This window comes from Rhinatrema bivittatum, chromosome 8 (assembly GCF_901001135.1).
Source record: "Rhinatrema bivittatum chromosome 8, aRhiBiv1.1, whole genome shotgun sequence".
Taxonomy (NCBI): Eukaryota; Metazoa; Chordata; class Amphibia; order Gymnophiona; family Rhinatrematidae; genus Rhinatrema; species Rhinatrema bivittatum.
The window spans coordinates 219,394,100-219,410,542 of NC_042622.1; the positions used below are offsets into that span (position 1 = coordinate 219,394,100).

At 46.0% G+C, this 16,443-nt stretch overlaps 1 protein-coding gene across 1 annotated transcript in view; it reads left to right on the top strand.

The window, feature by feature from the left end:
* Positions 1-16,443, top strand: part of SBNO2 (strawberry notch homolog 2) — a 196,834-nt gene that overhangs the window by 33,833 nt on the left and 146,558 nt on the right. The window contains exon 3 of the mRNA XM_029613396.1: positions 657-745. Within this exon, the coding sequence (XP_029469256.1) occupies positions 657-745 (89 nt within the window). The remainder of the gene's footprint in view (positions 1-656; positions 746-16,443) is intronic.

The following is a 16,443-nucleotide window of genomic DNA, read 5'->3' on the forward strand; positions in this document are numbered from 1 at the left end:
TGTTGGGGTATTGGTCAAAGAGCAGAGGCTGTGGATGGGAGTCATGTTAGGCAGAATGGTGGCTCTGGGCCTTGGTGGTGTTTGTCAGAGAGTGGGGGCCATGGTTCTGGGTGCTGTCAGTTGGAGAGTGGAGGATCTGGGTGGGGGGGGGGGGGCCTGTTGGGCAGAGAACAGGGACTCTGGTTGTAGGGGGTGCTGTCAGTTGGAGAGTGAAGGTTGGGGGTTCTGCTGATATTGTGGGAGCTCTGGGTGGAAATGGTGTTGGGCAGGGAGTGAGTGCAGGTGTTGGGTAGTGCACATGGGCTTTGTGTAAGAAGGATGTTAGGCAGAGCAAGTGGGCCCTGGGTGTGGAGTGTGTTGATTGGAGAGCAGAGGCTCTGGGAGGGGTGGTATCGGGAACAAAACAAGGCCTCTGGGTGGATGGGATATCAGTGGCTCTGGGTAGGGGTTGTGTGAGATAGAGCTGTGGGCCCTGGTTGTGGGAGGTGTCAACTGGAGAGCAGAGGTTCGGCTGGGGATGGCGCAGCAGAACAGGGGCTCTAGGTTGGGGAGAGGGGGTGTTGGTCAGTGCAGCAGCTTTGGGTTGGGTTTGGTGGTATTTGGAGAGTGGGGGCTCTGTCTGGGTGTGTTTTGACCTGTCTTTGCTCTGCTTTCAGAACTCGATGCTGTCTCCCAGTTTGTGGAATAATTTTTCATACCCATCTGCCCCTTACTTGCCTCATACGCCATTTGCCAGTGAAAACCAGTAAGTGTTTTTGTGCTTTTATATATTTGCTTTCTTTTTTCCCCCATTTCCTTTGTTTTGAGTTTCTATTTTGTTCACTCCATGTTTCCCCTAGCCCCTGGTGTCCCTCTGCGGTGCTGAGAAGGCACTGTGTCACATGCTAGCATGAACAGGGGTGGATATGAGCTGCCATTGTGCTTTTAAAGACGGATGCAGAGCACGCAGGATGCAACACTCTGACCAATAGCAAGGCTTCGTCATCGGCTTTTGATGACATCGCTGTGCACGCTGCTTCTCTGACCTGTCATCTGATATTGCTGCTACTTAGCTCTTTGTTACAATTTTAAAGTGGATAATTTGACTGTTGGATCCTTTTTTTTTTTTTTTTTTTTTAAGAGCAATGACCCCATACAGGGAATTTTGCTTGTTAGTTTCCCAGTGTTTTCCAGCATCCTCCTGCCTTCTGGCACAGTGATCCTCCTCTTTTGGTGTATGGCTTGCTCGCAAAGCGACTTTCACTTGGGATACCGAGGATTTGAAAGGGGCGTTTGTGAGTGTGAGCAAAAACGTCTGCATGTGCTGTGATACAGGATGATTGCTGGAAATCTTATGGCCTCCTGGGAGCTGGAAGCACGTTTCTGCCTGGCTGCAGTCTGTTGCTGTTTTAGATCATGTTAGCAGGTACAGTTTCTTCCCCTGGCCATTGCTTGCTCGGGCAGCCTCTACAGGTTCTGGTAAGATGGACTATAAATCCTGTAACAAATAAATAGATAAGGCCGCAGATAGCAACATGGCACATGCCGTTGGGTATGTGTGCGTGTCCCTATATGTTTTCAGCAGGGTTCCTGGCATGCCGCGCACTAGTGTGTGTGTGTGTGTGTGTGTGTGCGCCTCACTCATGATCTCTGTGCATGAGAGAGAACACCTCGGCTGTTCTTAGTTTCTCTGGTGACCAGGTGTTATCCGCCCCGTACTTCAGACGGCCTCTTTGAAAAGGGATTTGGTCTTCAAACAGGTATTTCCTGCTCTCGCTCCGCATTTGATGGCAGGGTGAAAAGTGCCTACTTTTGGTTTGACAGTGTGCGGCTGGCTGCTTGTGACTTGGGCATGCTTTTGCTGCTCCTTTGTGAAGTGCCTGAAGGCCCTGAGTGCTCCTGTGAGTGGCCCTTGTGTGGAGGCTTCTGCCATGTGTCAGACACAAGCTCTTTGACCAGCTTACAATGATCCTTAGGTTGGGACCACAGTTGGAGTTTCCCCAGGCTTTTCCTTGTGAACCACACACTTCATTGGAAAAGAAACCATTTTTTTTTTCTTTTTTTGCATTGAAACAGAAATATAATGGCAGAAAAAGACAGTACAGCCTATCAAATCCGTCTATCCTCACAAACTACTTAGCTCTACAGTCCCACTCCTTCAGAGATCCCGTGTGCTTGTCCCATGTTTTCTTGACTTCCGATACTGTCCTGGTCTCCCCCACCGCCACTAGGTGTGTCGCGTCTCCTGGTGTCCCACTGTCCCATTGTACTTGCCTTCTCCCTTTTTCCAGCCCCCGTGGGCCAATTGGAAGCCTCCTTTCTTCCTACCCCATTGCCCAATGGGAAGCCTCCTTCATTCTGTCTGCCCCCACGCAGGCCAATCGGAAACCTCCTCCCTTCTACCTGCCAGTGGGAGTAGCAAGAAGGGAGGAAGCCTTTGATTGGCTGGTGAGGCAGGCATCAGAATGCCCAGGGGTGTGTTGGGAGGAATAGAAGTGTTGAACGCCGAAGCAAGGCCGCCATGGGACCGTGGCGGCGAAGAGGAAACCGACCCCCGATGAAGCAAGGCTGCCACAGGACTCCATTTCCATGGCGATGAAGAGGAAAAACCCAACCCTGACGAAGCAAGGCCGCCACGGGACCCCATTCCCATGGCGGTGAAGAGAAAAACCCGACCCCGACCAAGCAAGGCCACAACGGGATCCCATTCCCATGATGGTGAAGAGGAGAACCCGACTCCGACCAAGCAAGGCCACCACAGCCGATGGCAGTGAAGAGGAAACCCGACCACGGGAGCCTATTTCTGTGGTGGCGCAAAAAGAAGGCCTCCAGAGTAAAGCCGCGACGGAACTGGAGCCCATCCCTGCAGTGAAGAAAGAATACGTTTGAGCCGGTATGTCTGGGTGTGAATGGGTGCCTGGGTGAGAGCTTGTGTGTCTGGGTGTGAATGGGTGCCTTGGTGAGAGCTTGTGGGTGTGCATGGAAGCCTGGCTGAGAGCTTGTGTGTGGGTGTGCATGGAAGCCTGGCTGAGAGCTTGTGTGTGGGTGTGCATGGAAGCCTGGCTGAGAGCTTGTGTGTTTGGGTGTGAATGGGAGCCTGGGTGAGAGCTGATGTGAATGGAAGTCTGGGTGAGAGCTTGTGTCTGTGGGTGTGAATGGGTGCCAGGGTGAGAGATTGTGTGTGTGGATGTGAATGGGTGCCAGGGTGAGAGATTGTGTGTGTGGGTGTGAATAGGAGCCTGGGTGAGTGCTGATGTGAATGGAAGTCTGGGTGAGAGCTTGTGTCTGTGGGTGTGAATGGATGCATGGGTGAGAGCTTGTGTCTGCGGGTGTGAATGGATGCAAGGGTGAGAGCTTGTGTCTGCGGGTGTGAATGGATGCACGGGTGAGAGCTTGTGTCTGTGGGTGTGAATGGTGCCTGGGTGAGAGCTTGTATCTGTGGGTGTGAATGGATGCATGGGTGAGAGCTTGTGTCTGTGGGTATGAATGGATGCTTGGGTGAGAGCTGGTGTGAATGGATGCTTGGGTGAGAGCTTGTGGGTGTGAATGGAAGCCTGGGTAAGAGCTTGTGTGTGTGTGGGTGCGAATGGAAGCCTGGCTGAGAGCTTGTGTGTGTGTGTGTGGGTGCGAATGGAAGCCTGGCTGAGAGCTTGTGTGTGTGTGTGTGTGGGTGCGAATGGAAGCCTGGCTGAGAGCTTGTGTGTGTGTGTGTGTGGGTGCGAATGGAAGCCTGGCTGAGAGCTTGTGTGTGTGTGTGTGGGTGCGAATGGAAGCCTGCCTGAGAGCGTGCGTGTGTGTGTGTGTGGGTGCGAATGGAAGCCTGGCTGAGAGCGTGTGTGTGTGTGGGTGCGAATGGAAGCCTGGCTGAGAGCTTGTGTGTGTGTGTGTGTGTGTGGGTGCGAATGGAAGCCTGGCTGAGAGCTTGTGTGTGTGTGTGTGTGCGCGCGCGAATGGAAGCCTGGCTGAGAGCTTGTGTGTGGGTGTGAATGGGTACCTGGGTGAGAGCTTATGTGAATGGGTGCGAGAGCATTTGTGTGAGATTGAGAGCTTGTATATAAGAGACCATGAGTGTGATTGAGAGGGAGACTGGTCAGGGAGGTGATGTGTTTCTGTGTGTGAGAGAGAGAGACCGGTCAGGAAGATGACTGTTGTGAAAGAGACCGAGACTGGTCATGGGGTCTAATTGGGGGGGGGGGGGGGGGGGGGGGGGTTGTGAGTGACTGGTTGTGGACGCTAAGGAAGAGGACTGTGAGGACAGAGCTTCAGCAGCCCTTGCTGCTTCTGGTGAGTGCTATTGGCCTGGAAGGGAAAGGAGTAGGAGAGTTGCTGGAGAGGGCAAGTAAAGGTGGCTTTTTAAATTTATTTTTCTTGATTGACTACCATTTTAATTTTGGGTATTATGCGATGTCTGCTGTTTTTAAATATTTTATTGATATTTGGACATGTTTTAATAATTTTTATGAGTTTTTAATTGTTGGATATTATTCTGTTCAGCAGATGTTTTGTAACATTTTTAGTGTAGCTTTACAATTATTTCTGTGTGGGGCTCTATAGCAGCTTGGCTTATTCTGTTTTCCCTATAGGAAATGTATTAGTGTTTAGGGCCTGGTTTAATAGTTACATTTCTTAGCTAGGGTTGTTACTGTTTGAGTGTGTTCCATAATACAGGTGTAACTTTCTGCGGGTTAGTTTGTGTGCATTATTGCAAATCTTGAGAGTCTGTTAGGTGCTATATTTCTCTTTCAATTTCTCCAGGTTCGCACTGCATGCAGAGTGGCTTTTTTGATTTTCCATTCCAGTTTCTGTCTCCATATTTATAATTTGTGGTTTTTCTGTACTTGGTGAAGGGTGTGTGACCGAGGTGAGGTATTTTAACTAGCATGTAGGCATTTGTATCAGTCTTATTTGTTGTGTTTTCTCAATAGGATATGCATTAGTGGTAAATTACTGTCTTTTCATAAGGAAGGCTATTTTGCCTGGTAGTAAAAGGAGTTTGTTTTGCTTTTACTGGGATGTCATCAGAACCAGAATATCTTTTTTTGTATGGTGAGTTGTACAGGGTAATGCCCTAGATCTGCTCTGCACTCAAAGCTGGGGGTTGAGGGGATTCCTGTGGATGCAGAGTGCATGTTTACCTTTAGCGCCGTGATGGTCACATGTTCAGTTTGTCATGCATGTGAGAACCATCTGTCAGGTGTGTCCTGGCCAAAAAAAGGTTGAGAACCACTGCTCTAGGGTGTACATGTTCAGATCTTTGTCGGTCCCCATATGATTTAGCAGGAAGACCACTGACCATTTTAGAAGGCACCCTCTGCACAGACTCCATCCTGTTTATATCATTTTGAAGATGCGGTCTCCAGAATTGTACACAGTATTCCAAGTGAGGTCTCACCTGGGACCTATACAGGGGCAACATCACCTCCCGTTTTCTGCTGACCATTCCTCTCCCTATGCAGCCAAGCATAGGGAGAGGCTTTTGCTGTCACTTTATTCACCTGTTTGGCCACCTTAAGATCATCAAATATGATCAGTCTCAAATCCTGCTCTTGTGTCATGCTTAGAAAAATTTCGCCCCATGTACTGTACCTCCCCCTTGGGATTTTGCAGCCCAAATACATAACTCTGCATTTTTTTAGCATTAAATCTTAGCTGCCAGACTCTTCCTCAGATTTTGCTAGCTCCCTCAGGGTTTTCACATCTTCCTGAGTGTCTATTCTGTTGCAGATTTTGCTGTCAACTGCAAAAGAAGACAAAACTTTCCTGCTACTCTTCCTGCAATATCGCTTACTAAAATTTTGAAAAGAAGCGGGCCCTGCAGCACACCACTAGGCATTCCTGTTTTCACAGGCTTTTGAAGACATAAATAGTTAACATGGAAGTATATGTTTCTCACAGGACAAGCAGGATGGTAGTCCTCACATATGGGTGACATCATCAGGATGGAGCCCAATCACGGAACACTTTTGTCAAAGTTTCTAGAACTTTGACTGGCACCTACTGGGCATGCCCAGCAATGCACTAACCCTGCATCCAGCAGGGGCCCCCCTTCAGTCTTCTTTTTTCCATGCAGAAGTAGCCATGCGGGTTAAGGAGCTCTCTGGAGATTCCTGACAGGAATTTTCCTCACGGAACTTCATTCAAAAATTTTCAAAAAATTCTATCCCATAGGGGTCCCCCTATCGATATCCATACTCCACGGTCGAAAGGTAAGGTTTTACCCTTGTTGCAGTCGATTCCCGTCGAATTATCCCTTCGGGGCCTACCGGCCATCGACCACTCCACGGCTAAATTTTTGTCTGAGTCATGGCGTCGGGTTTTCGTCGGTGCCCCGACTGTACTCAAACAATGTCCATCACTGACCTGCATGGGGTCTGTGTTATATGTTTGGGGTCTGGCCACGATGCCCTTTCTTCCACCAAATGTGCCCAAATGACACTTAAGAGGTTGTAAAGCTCGTTTAGAGAAGATGGACTTTCTCTTTCAGTTAAAAACCCCGACTCCATCGATAGCTTCGACGTTGTCCAAGCCGGTGCCATCGACTTCTCGCCAGCACCTGGACATCGCTGCTGTTCGACCGGCGTCGACAGTTCCAAAGATGTCGATTGCCTCATAAGAACATGCCATACTGGGTCAGACCAAGGGTCCATCAAGCCCAGCATCCTGTTTCCAACAGTGGCCAAACCAGGCCATAAGAACTTGGCAAGTACCCTAAAACTATTCCATGTTACCATTGCTAATGGCAGTGGCTGTTCTCTAAGTGAACTTAATAGCAGGTAATGGCCTTCTCCTCCAAGAACTTATCCAATCCTTTTTTAAACACCGCTATATTAACTGCACTAACCACATCCTCTGGCAACAAATTTCAGAGTTTAATTGTGCGTTGAGTAAAAAAGAACTTTCTCCGATTAGTTTTAAATGTGCCCCATGCTAATTTCATGGAGTGCCCCCTAGTCTTTCTACTATCTGAAAGAGTAAATAACCGATTCACATCTACCCGTTCTAGACCTCTCATGATTTTAAACATCTGTCACATCCCCCCTCAGCCGTCTCTACTCCAAGCTGAAAAGTCCTAACCTCTTTAGTCTTTCCTCATAGGGGAGCTGTTTCATTCCCCTTATCATTTTGGTAGCCCTTCTCTGTACCTTCTCCATCGCAATTATATCTTTTTTGAGATGTGGCGACCAGAATTGTACACAGTATTCAAGGTGCGGTCTCACCATGGAGCGATACAGAGGCATTATGATATTTTCCGTTTTATTCACCATTCCCTTTCTAATAATTCCCAACATTCTGTTTGATTTTTTGACTGCTGCAGCACACTGAACCGATTATTTCAATGTGTTATCCACTATGACGCCTAGATCTCTTTCTTGGGTTGTAGCACCTAATATGGAACCCAACATTGTGTAATTATAGCATGGGTTATTTTTCCCTATATGCATCACCTTGCACTTATCCACATTAAATTTCATCTGTCATTTGGATGCCCAATTTTCCAGTCTCACAAGATCTTCCTGCAATTTATCACAATCTGCTTGTGATTTAACTACTCTGAACAATTTTGTGTCATCTGCAAATCTGATTACCTCACTTGTCGTATTTCTTTCTAGATCATTTATAAATATATTGAAAAGTAAGGGTCCCAATACAGATCCCTGAGGCCTTCCACTGAGAAAATTGTCCATTTAATCCTACTCTCTGTTTCCTGTCTTTTAGCCAGTTTGCAATCCACGAAAGGACATCACCACCTATCCCATGACTTTTTACTTTTCCTAGAAGCCTCTCATGAGGAACTTTGTCAAACGCCTTCTGAAAATCCAAATATACTACATCTACCGGTTCACCTTTATCCACATGTTTATTAACTCCTTCAAAAAAGTGAAGCAGATTTGTGAGGCAAGACTTGCCTTGGGTAAAGCCATGCTGACTTTGTTCCATTAAACCATGTCTTTCTATATGTTCTGTGATTTTGATGTTTAGAACACTTTCCACTATTGGCAAGGAGGCAATCGAAAAGCGTCGACAGCGCCATCGGAAGGCTCAGTCCGTCGATCCAGGCATGTCCTCTGCATCTATGTCGACAGAGCCACCGACAAAGAAGCCCCGTCCAGAAAAGGCCCCATCCTCTTCTGTGACCAGGTCACTGAGGCGTTCCCCCACCTTCAGTGGTGCCGGAATCCGCGATTCCACCTTCACCGGTGGACCCTCCGGCTACCCCAGTGCTGCCTCCTACTCCGGTGCCAGGGTTCCATGCCCCAGGTTTTCGCGAGGAATTGGATCAGATGATCCAAGAGGCCATCGGTAAAGCACTTCAGGGCTCCCAACCTCCATCGACGCCGGTACTGGTCCCCGAGCCGGTCACCGATCCGATTCCCGTAGCGCTCGCACCGCTATTGGGAAGATTGGATGTGTTGATTGGTGCCCTGCCTCCGATGGAACCAAGAGCATCGGTGGGTCCAGTATCTTCCATACCGATTCCCTTATCAGATGATGCAGAAACACTGTTACCCATTCCACAGTCTGAAATTTTACCACCGACTCGTCCATCAATGTCACCGGTCACTTCGGTGCCTCCATTGATGCCATCTGTGCCTCCTTCGATGCCTTCTGTGCCCCCTCCGATGCCGTCAATGCCTCGGCCTGGTCCTTCAGGATTAGCACCATTTCTCCTTGCTGGAGAACCCACTAGGTGCTCGAGATCAGCTCTACAATCCTTGGACCGATGATTTGTCCCAGGATTCGGATGATCTACCATCAGAGCCTTCTCCCCTAGATGAGACGACGCTCTCCACCAGACGATCTGTCTCTTATTAATTTCATCAAGGAAATGTCTGAAACCATTCTTTTTCAGCTTCAGACGGAAGAGGACTCTAGGCATAAGATTCTGGAAGTACTCCAATTTCTAGATGCCCCTAAGGAAATCATGACCATACCCATTCATGAAATCCTGCTTGATCTCATGAAGAGAAACTTGATCTCATGTTCGGTCCCACCGGTCAACTGCAAGACAGATGCCACCTATCTGGTGCAGTCAGCTCCGGGGTTCCAAAAATCACAGTTGGATCATCACTCTGTGGTTGTTGAATCAGCCCAGAAGAAGGCACGACGTTCAAAACCTCATTCCTCCATCCCTCCAGGGAAGGAACAAAAATCCCTGGATGCTTTTGGCAGGCGTGTCTTCCGTGGCTCCATGCTCATATCTCGCATCGCATCTTACCCTGTTATACATGACACAGTATAACAGAGACCCTTTCAAAAGGATCCAGGACTTCTTTGATTCTTATCAGAGCAACTCCAGACTCAACTTCACGCTCTGGCTCAGAAAGGTCTAGATGTGGGAAAGCATGAGGTACGAGAGACCTTGGTGTGCCTCCAGGACTTGGGGGTGGTCATTCCGATGCCCTCGGCAGAGCTTTGAAAGGGATGATACTTCATTTATTTTGTGGTCCCAAGGAAGGAGGGCACGTTTTGCCCATCCTCAATTTGAAGAAAGCCTTCAACTAGAAGAAATGATGCCTTTAAATGGAGCAGGTCTCACCATGGAGCGATACAGAGGCATTATGACATTTTCTGTTTTATTAACCATTCCCTTCCTAATAATTCCTAACATTCTGTTTGCTTTTTTGACTGCTGCAGCACATTGAGCCGACGATTTCAAAGTATTATCCACTATGATGCCTAGATCTTTTTCCTGGGTGGTAGCTCCTAATATGGAACCTCCTATTATGGAACCTAACATCGTGTAACTACAGCAAGGGTTATTTTTCCCTATATGCAACACCTTGCACTTGTCCACATTAAATTTCATCTGCCATTTGGATGCCCAATCTTCCAGTCTTGAAAGGTCCTCCTGTAATGTATCGCAATCCACTTGTGATTTAACTACTCTGAATAATTTTGTATCATCCACAAATTTGATAACCTCACTTGTTGTATTCCTTTCCAGATCATATATATATATATATATTGAAAAGCACCGGTCCAAGTACAGATCCCTGAAGCACTCCACTGTTTACCCTTTTCCACTGAGAAAATTGACCATTTAATCCTACTCTCTGTTTCCTGTCTTTTAACCAGTTTGTAATCCATGAAAGGACATCGCCTTCCTATCCCATGACTTTTTAGTTTTCTTAGAAGCCTCTCATGAGGGACTTTGTCAAACGCCTTCTGAAAATCCAAATACACTGCATCCACTGATTCACTTTTATCCACATGTTTATTAACTCCTTCAAAAAAATGAAGCAGATTTGTTAGGCAAGACTTCCCTTGGGTAAATCCATGTTGACTGTGTTCCATTAAACCATGTCTTTCTATATGCTCTACGATTTTGATCTTGAGAATAGTTACCACTATTTTTCCTGGCACTGAAGTCAGGCTCACCTGTCTATAGTTACCCGGATCGCCCCTGGAGCCTTTTTAAAATATTGTGGTTACAATGGCCACCCTTCAGTCTTCAGGTACAATGGATGATTTTAATGATAGGTTACAAATTTTAACTAATAGATCAGAAATTTCATTTTTGAGTTCCTTAAGTACCCTAGGATGCATATTATCTGGTCCAGATGATTTGCTACTCTTTATTTTGTCAATCTGGCCTACTACATCTTCCAGGTTCACAGTGATTTGGTTCAGTTCATCTGACTCATCACCCCTGAAAACAATCTCCGGAACTGGTATCTCCCCAACATCCTCATTAGTAAACACGGAAGCAAAGAATTAATTTAGTCTTTCTGCAATGGCCTTATCTTCCCTAAGAGCCCCTTTAACCCCTCTCTCATCTAATGGTCCAATCGACTCCCTCCCAGGTTTCTTGCTTCGGATATATTTTAAAAAGTTTTTATTATGAGTTTTTGGCCTCATAATAAAAACTTTTTAAAATATATCCGAAGCAAGAAACCTGGGAGGGAGTCGGTTGGACCATTAGATGGCCGAGGGGTTAAAGGGGCTCGTGGGGAAGATAAGGCTGGATACTCCTTGAAGTACTCCCCCCATTTTAACAAAATTAGTTTTCTGATGTCTTAGACCCTCGCCTTTGACTGAACCTTCACCGCTTTTGCTCTAATGTTGACCCACACCATCTAATGATCATTCATTATGACATCAGAAACACTCTTGCCGGAGGTAGAGGTGAGAGGGATCGCTGCTGGAGGGGCTTATTTCCTCGATAACTTAATTTCTTTCTTGAACGAAGCCCTTTCGAGCCGGAGTTGAACTTCCGCATTCTGATGTCGAGGAGGCGGGACTTGGCTAAGATTAAGAAGCGACGCACTGTGGCGCCAAAGCCGCGCGCGCCAAAGGGGCGCGTGGCTTTACTTTTCCAAATTGGTTTTCGAAAGAAGTTATTTGATCGAATGGATCAGGATTAAAAGTGAGTAACCCTCGAGATTTGTGTATCTCTCTCCCAGAAGCCTCCTCTTGTAAAGTTATCATTTATATTAATTGAGTAAGGGCTAGGAAGAGGACTTTCTGGCAAAACTGATAAATTACTTTGTACAAATGCCTCATACAAAGCGCAAGGCTAAAGTCAGGGAGATGTCTACATCATCCCCTGTACCTGAGCCTTCCCAGCCTCGGATTCCATCTTTCTTTGCCCCTTCAGCAGGTTTAGAACCGGAGCATAAGGTCGCTGGAGGGGGCAGAGAGCAATTGTCGTCCTCCCTGACCGAAACCACCTTAAGTCCTGGCGCCCCAAGCACTCCTGCTCCACCTCTCCAAATTACTTCTGATTTTTTAAAATTGCAAAACAATTTTCAACAAGATGGAGAAGGAAACTCAGTCTCACTGGGGAAATTAGAATCAGGACTGCAAGAAATTTCTTTACCAAACCTGGTAAAACCAGCGGAAATAACTATGGATACATTGTGGGATGCCATAAAAGCATTGGAACTATCAGTGTTAAATTTGACGAAGATAACAATGGACTCGAATCATAGGTCTAGAAATATTGAAACCTCGCTATCTCATACGGATGTTAAAGTACAACAGATAGAGAAAAGGCTAGACAATTTGGAAGTATGGCAACAGAAGTTTGCCCGTGCTGAGATAATATATGATAAAAAATTAGAGCTTTTGGAGAATTCATTTAAGTATTTAAATCTTAGAATAATGAATTTTCCCAAACATGACATGATATCGCCGTATGATATGTTTAAAGAATATTTGGTAGAGATTCTAAAGATACCACAACCTATTATTTCAACTGTATCTAAAATATATTATGTAATACCCAAGAGGTTGTCTACACAAATTAATAGTGAAGAGCAGAACGCCTTAAATCTAACAGGAGTAATTGAATCAAATGTAGATACAGTTATTGCTAATAGATCGGTTCTTTGTGTCTTTCTCCTTTGCGACAGATAGGGACTTAGTCTTTAAATCCTATATGAGAAACAGATTGACTCCATTTCATGGAGGTAGAATCCGGATTTATCTAAGCAGTCTCAGGATAGAAGGAAGAAGTTCCTAGGTCTAAGATTAGAGGTTGAAGCTAAAGGGGGGAAAATGTTATTAAAGTTCCCGTGTAAGTGTGAAATAACTTTCCAACAACAGAAGTTCATTTTCTTCGAAGTATCTCAATTAAGAGCATTCTTAGATTCACGTCCCCGCGAGAGTGAGACTGTTGGCTGAGGCAAGAAAGAATATACCTGTTAATGAGTATTTATTTCAATTGTTCTCTTTTCCTCTGGTATTGCTCTAAATACGAATAACTTTACGAGATATTACCTATTGTATTTTGAATATGAATAATTAGACAGGATAAATAGTTCCATTTGTTATGTGAATTAATTTCAGACCGTCTATTGTTCATCGTTATTCTGTTTTGTTATTATTTTGAAATGCATAAATTAAAAATTAAAAAAAAAAAGAAACACTCTTGCCATTGGTAAGCACCAGGTCCAATACTGCCCTTTCCTGTGGGGGTTCAGATAATAGTTGATGGAAGAGTACTCTCTGCAGAGAATCCAGTATCTCCCTGCTTTCAGATGATACCACAACCAGAATGTCCTAATCAACATCCAGTAGATTGAAAACACCTAGCAATATCATATCACCTTTCATAGCAATTTTGTGAATATCTTCCATTTAATCTCTCTCTCTCTCTCTCTCGCTCTTCTGTCTATGCTGGAGGTCTGTACATTGTACTTATTGTAAAGAAACATTGTAAACTGGTGTGAAGGTTTCTACCAGCATCGATCTAGAAAAACCAGGAAATAAAATAAATAAATAAATACATTACACCAATGCAAACCAGTGTTCCATTCCCTCTTTCCAGATTAACCTACAGTACCTCCTCTTCACCTCGTAAGCCCTGCAGTCTGTTGCTTTAATATTGTTTTTATTTTATGTATAGTGCAGCTTCTCTTCCCATTTCTTCCTGCCTTGTCCTTCCTGAATAGGTTGCAATAGGGTCTAACTATATCACAGCTATTTTATATGTGTATGTGTGGTCACAATCTGTTTTGATGGTTGACCAATCACAAAAGGCAGAATATATATATTAAATCAGAATTAAATTGTAGTGGAGGTGGCTCTGCCCTGACAGTCCAGTGACCGCTGTCTTCTCCATTGGTCTTGGGGCTGTCCTTTTCAGTCCCTAGAAGGCTTGTTCCAGAGGTTTGGATAATCCCTGTGATAACAGGAATTAATAGCGACTTGTCCTTAAATTGTACATGGGCTTCTAAGAGGCTTTATAACACTGTCATAAGTCTAGTGCCAGATTATTGAATGAATGTGACTGAAAGGCAGGAAACATGTCTTCTACAAATTCAGATCTCTACTTGCATCTTTTACTGTCACTCAGTTATGGTTGTAGCCACATCCTAGCAGATAATGCTGCAGTAGAAGGAGGGAAGTACTACCTAACACTTAACTCTTCCTGTTGGTGTTTTCAAGGGAAGGGTATAATGAAGGGGTTTATTTTGTAGTCGCTTCCAAAAGACAAATGTATGCATTTACAGCAAGGCGTGACAAGAAGACTAAAACTTCGTCTTTTGTTCCTGAAAACTGAGGGGAAGGGCTGCTTTCTCCTGCAGCCTCTGGTTCTGTAACGTGTGCATTCTCACCCAGGTTGCATGACTGTAAGATTCATGGAGCCTTGTTGCTATGGTGAGATTGGCTCAACCTTCAGGAAGGGGGAGGTCCTGTAAGTCCTCACTGACAGCTGGTGGGACTAGGCTAGTTGGAGACTGGACAGGAGCTTTGCCTATACCAACCCCTTTCCCCTTGGGTTGAGCCTTTAGGGTCTGGGGGCCGGCAGATCTTAGACGAGAGCTCATAGGAGGAGCATAGGTCCTAGGCGAAACTAGGGTCAGAGGTAGGCGGCGGTCTAGGATGGTCAGAGTTCAGGCTACGGTCGGTTCCAGTAATTAGTCTGAAGGCAGTCACAGAGAAGGACTGACAGCAGGGTAGGCTGGGAGACAGTGATCGAAGAAGACAGGGCTGGAAGGATGAGGCAGGCTGGGCTGGAGAGGTGAAGCAGGTTCAGGAACAGGACCAGGAATGCAGGACGAGCAGCAAGTCACTCGTGCACAGGATGCAGGGAATGGAGATCCTGGGAAGCCTTTTATAGGGCTGGGCGAATGATGCCACAGGCTGCAGGCCTTTTAAAGGTGGCCGAGTCCGGCAAGCGCGAGCCTAGAGTGCCTGAGCAGGAAGCAGCGTGCTGGACCCAGACACTTTTAAAAGGCCTGTGGCTTGTGACATCATTCACCCAGCCTTAAACGGGGCTTTCCCAGGACCTCCATTCCCTGCCATCCTGTGCACAAGTGAGTTGCTGCAGCGCTTGCAGACAGCAGCATCCCACCGCAAGGGAGAGGGGCCGGCTGGTAGGCTGTGTCAGATGTGGGGCATAGCCATTAGCCACAGCACTCGAGCCATGAAATGTAAATGATGTTGAGATTTAAATCTTTTGTGTGCCTTAAAGCAGTGGTCCCCCCAACCCTGTCCACTGCCTCCATAACATGCAAATTTTCTCTCATGCATATGCATTGTGGATATCCTCAAAACCGGACTGGCTGGTGGGCCCCCAGGACAGGGTTGGGGACCACTGCCTTAAAGCATCAGTGCTTATGCCTAATGGAATTCTGCATACACAAATTTAAAAATCTGGGCACAAAAATTTAAAATTCTGCATACTTTATTTTGGTCAAAATAATACAGTATATATCACAGTCTCTGAGTAATTAATTTAAACTCTGGAATTTGTTGCCAGAGGATGTGGTTAATGCAGTTAGTGTAGCTGGGTTTAAAAAAGGATTGGATAAGTTCTTGGAGGAAAAGTCCATTACCTGCTATTAATTAAGGTCACTTAGAAAATAGCCACTGCTATTAGCAATGGTAACATGGAATAGACTTAGTTTTTGGGTACTTGCCAGGTTCTTATGGCCTGGATTGGCCACTGTTGGAAACAGGATGCTGGGCTTGATGGACCCTTGGTCTGACCCAGTATGGCATGTTCTTATGTTCTAATACTTAAAAATTATTACTCAAAGATGCAGAGTTTTAAATATTTTGAGCAGAATTTCCCTAGAAGTACACTGTCCCTTCCACCTTCTCTCCCTACTCCCCTGACCAGATCAGATTCACTCTGCCCTCTCAGGCCCAACTCCTCTGCTGTTTACTGTCTCCCCTTCTCTCTCCAGGCTAGACTCCTTCAACTCCACACCCAGCTCTCCACTCCCAGAGTTTGAATCCTCTCTCATACACCTCTTCACACAGGTTCCTCTGTTTCACACACACACCCTCACGCAGGCTCCCTCTGTCCCTCACACGCGCACCCCCCCCCCCCCCAGGCTCCCTTGCTCACACACACACACTCTCATGCACCCTGACATGCACACGTCCTCTCTTGTGCTGTTATTCTGGACCTCTGTCGTCTTCAGCTGCATGCGGGATGGGCTCCACCCACGGCCTGCTGGGCCTCACTGATTTTTTTTGCCTGCACGTGGGATGGGACTCCGCTTGCAGCCGCGGGGCTGCTCTCCAGATTCTGCGCAAAATATGCAAATTCTGTGCAGGAGGGGAATTCTGTGCAAACTCTGCACTGCGCAGTTGTGCAGAATTCCCCCAGGAGTAAGTGCTTTATTTGGGTAAGTAACTTTAAAGCTAAGAAAATCTCTCAGCTCTCCCTTTCTCCTTCTGATTTTCATTTCTTTTCTGAGGAGATATTGATACTTAAAGATTGTATACGTTTCCCCGTTCCTCCTGTCTTTTGCATTTTAACTAAGTTGCTGGGTGCTGCTGACCCAATCCTTCACACGCACCTGTACATGAAAAGTGTGAGAGTAGCAAGGACGGCTGAAGCAGCATGAAGTCCTAATGCACATGCCTTTATTAAAATACAGGACGAAAACCCCGTGAAGCATAAAGTATGAAATATATTAGGGCAAAACAGAAGGACACGAGAATAGAATAATGATGCAAAGAAAGTTGATATGTAAGTTCATTTATTGAGTCTCCAACTCG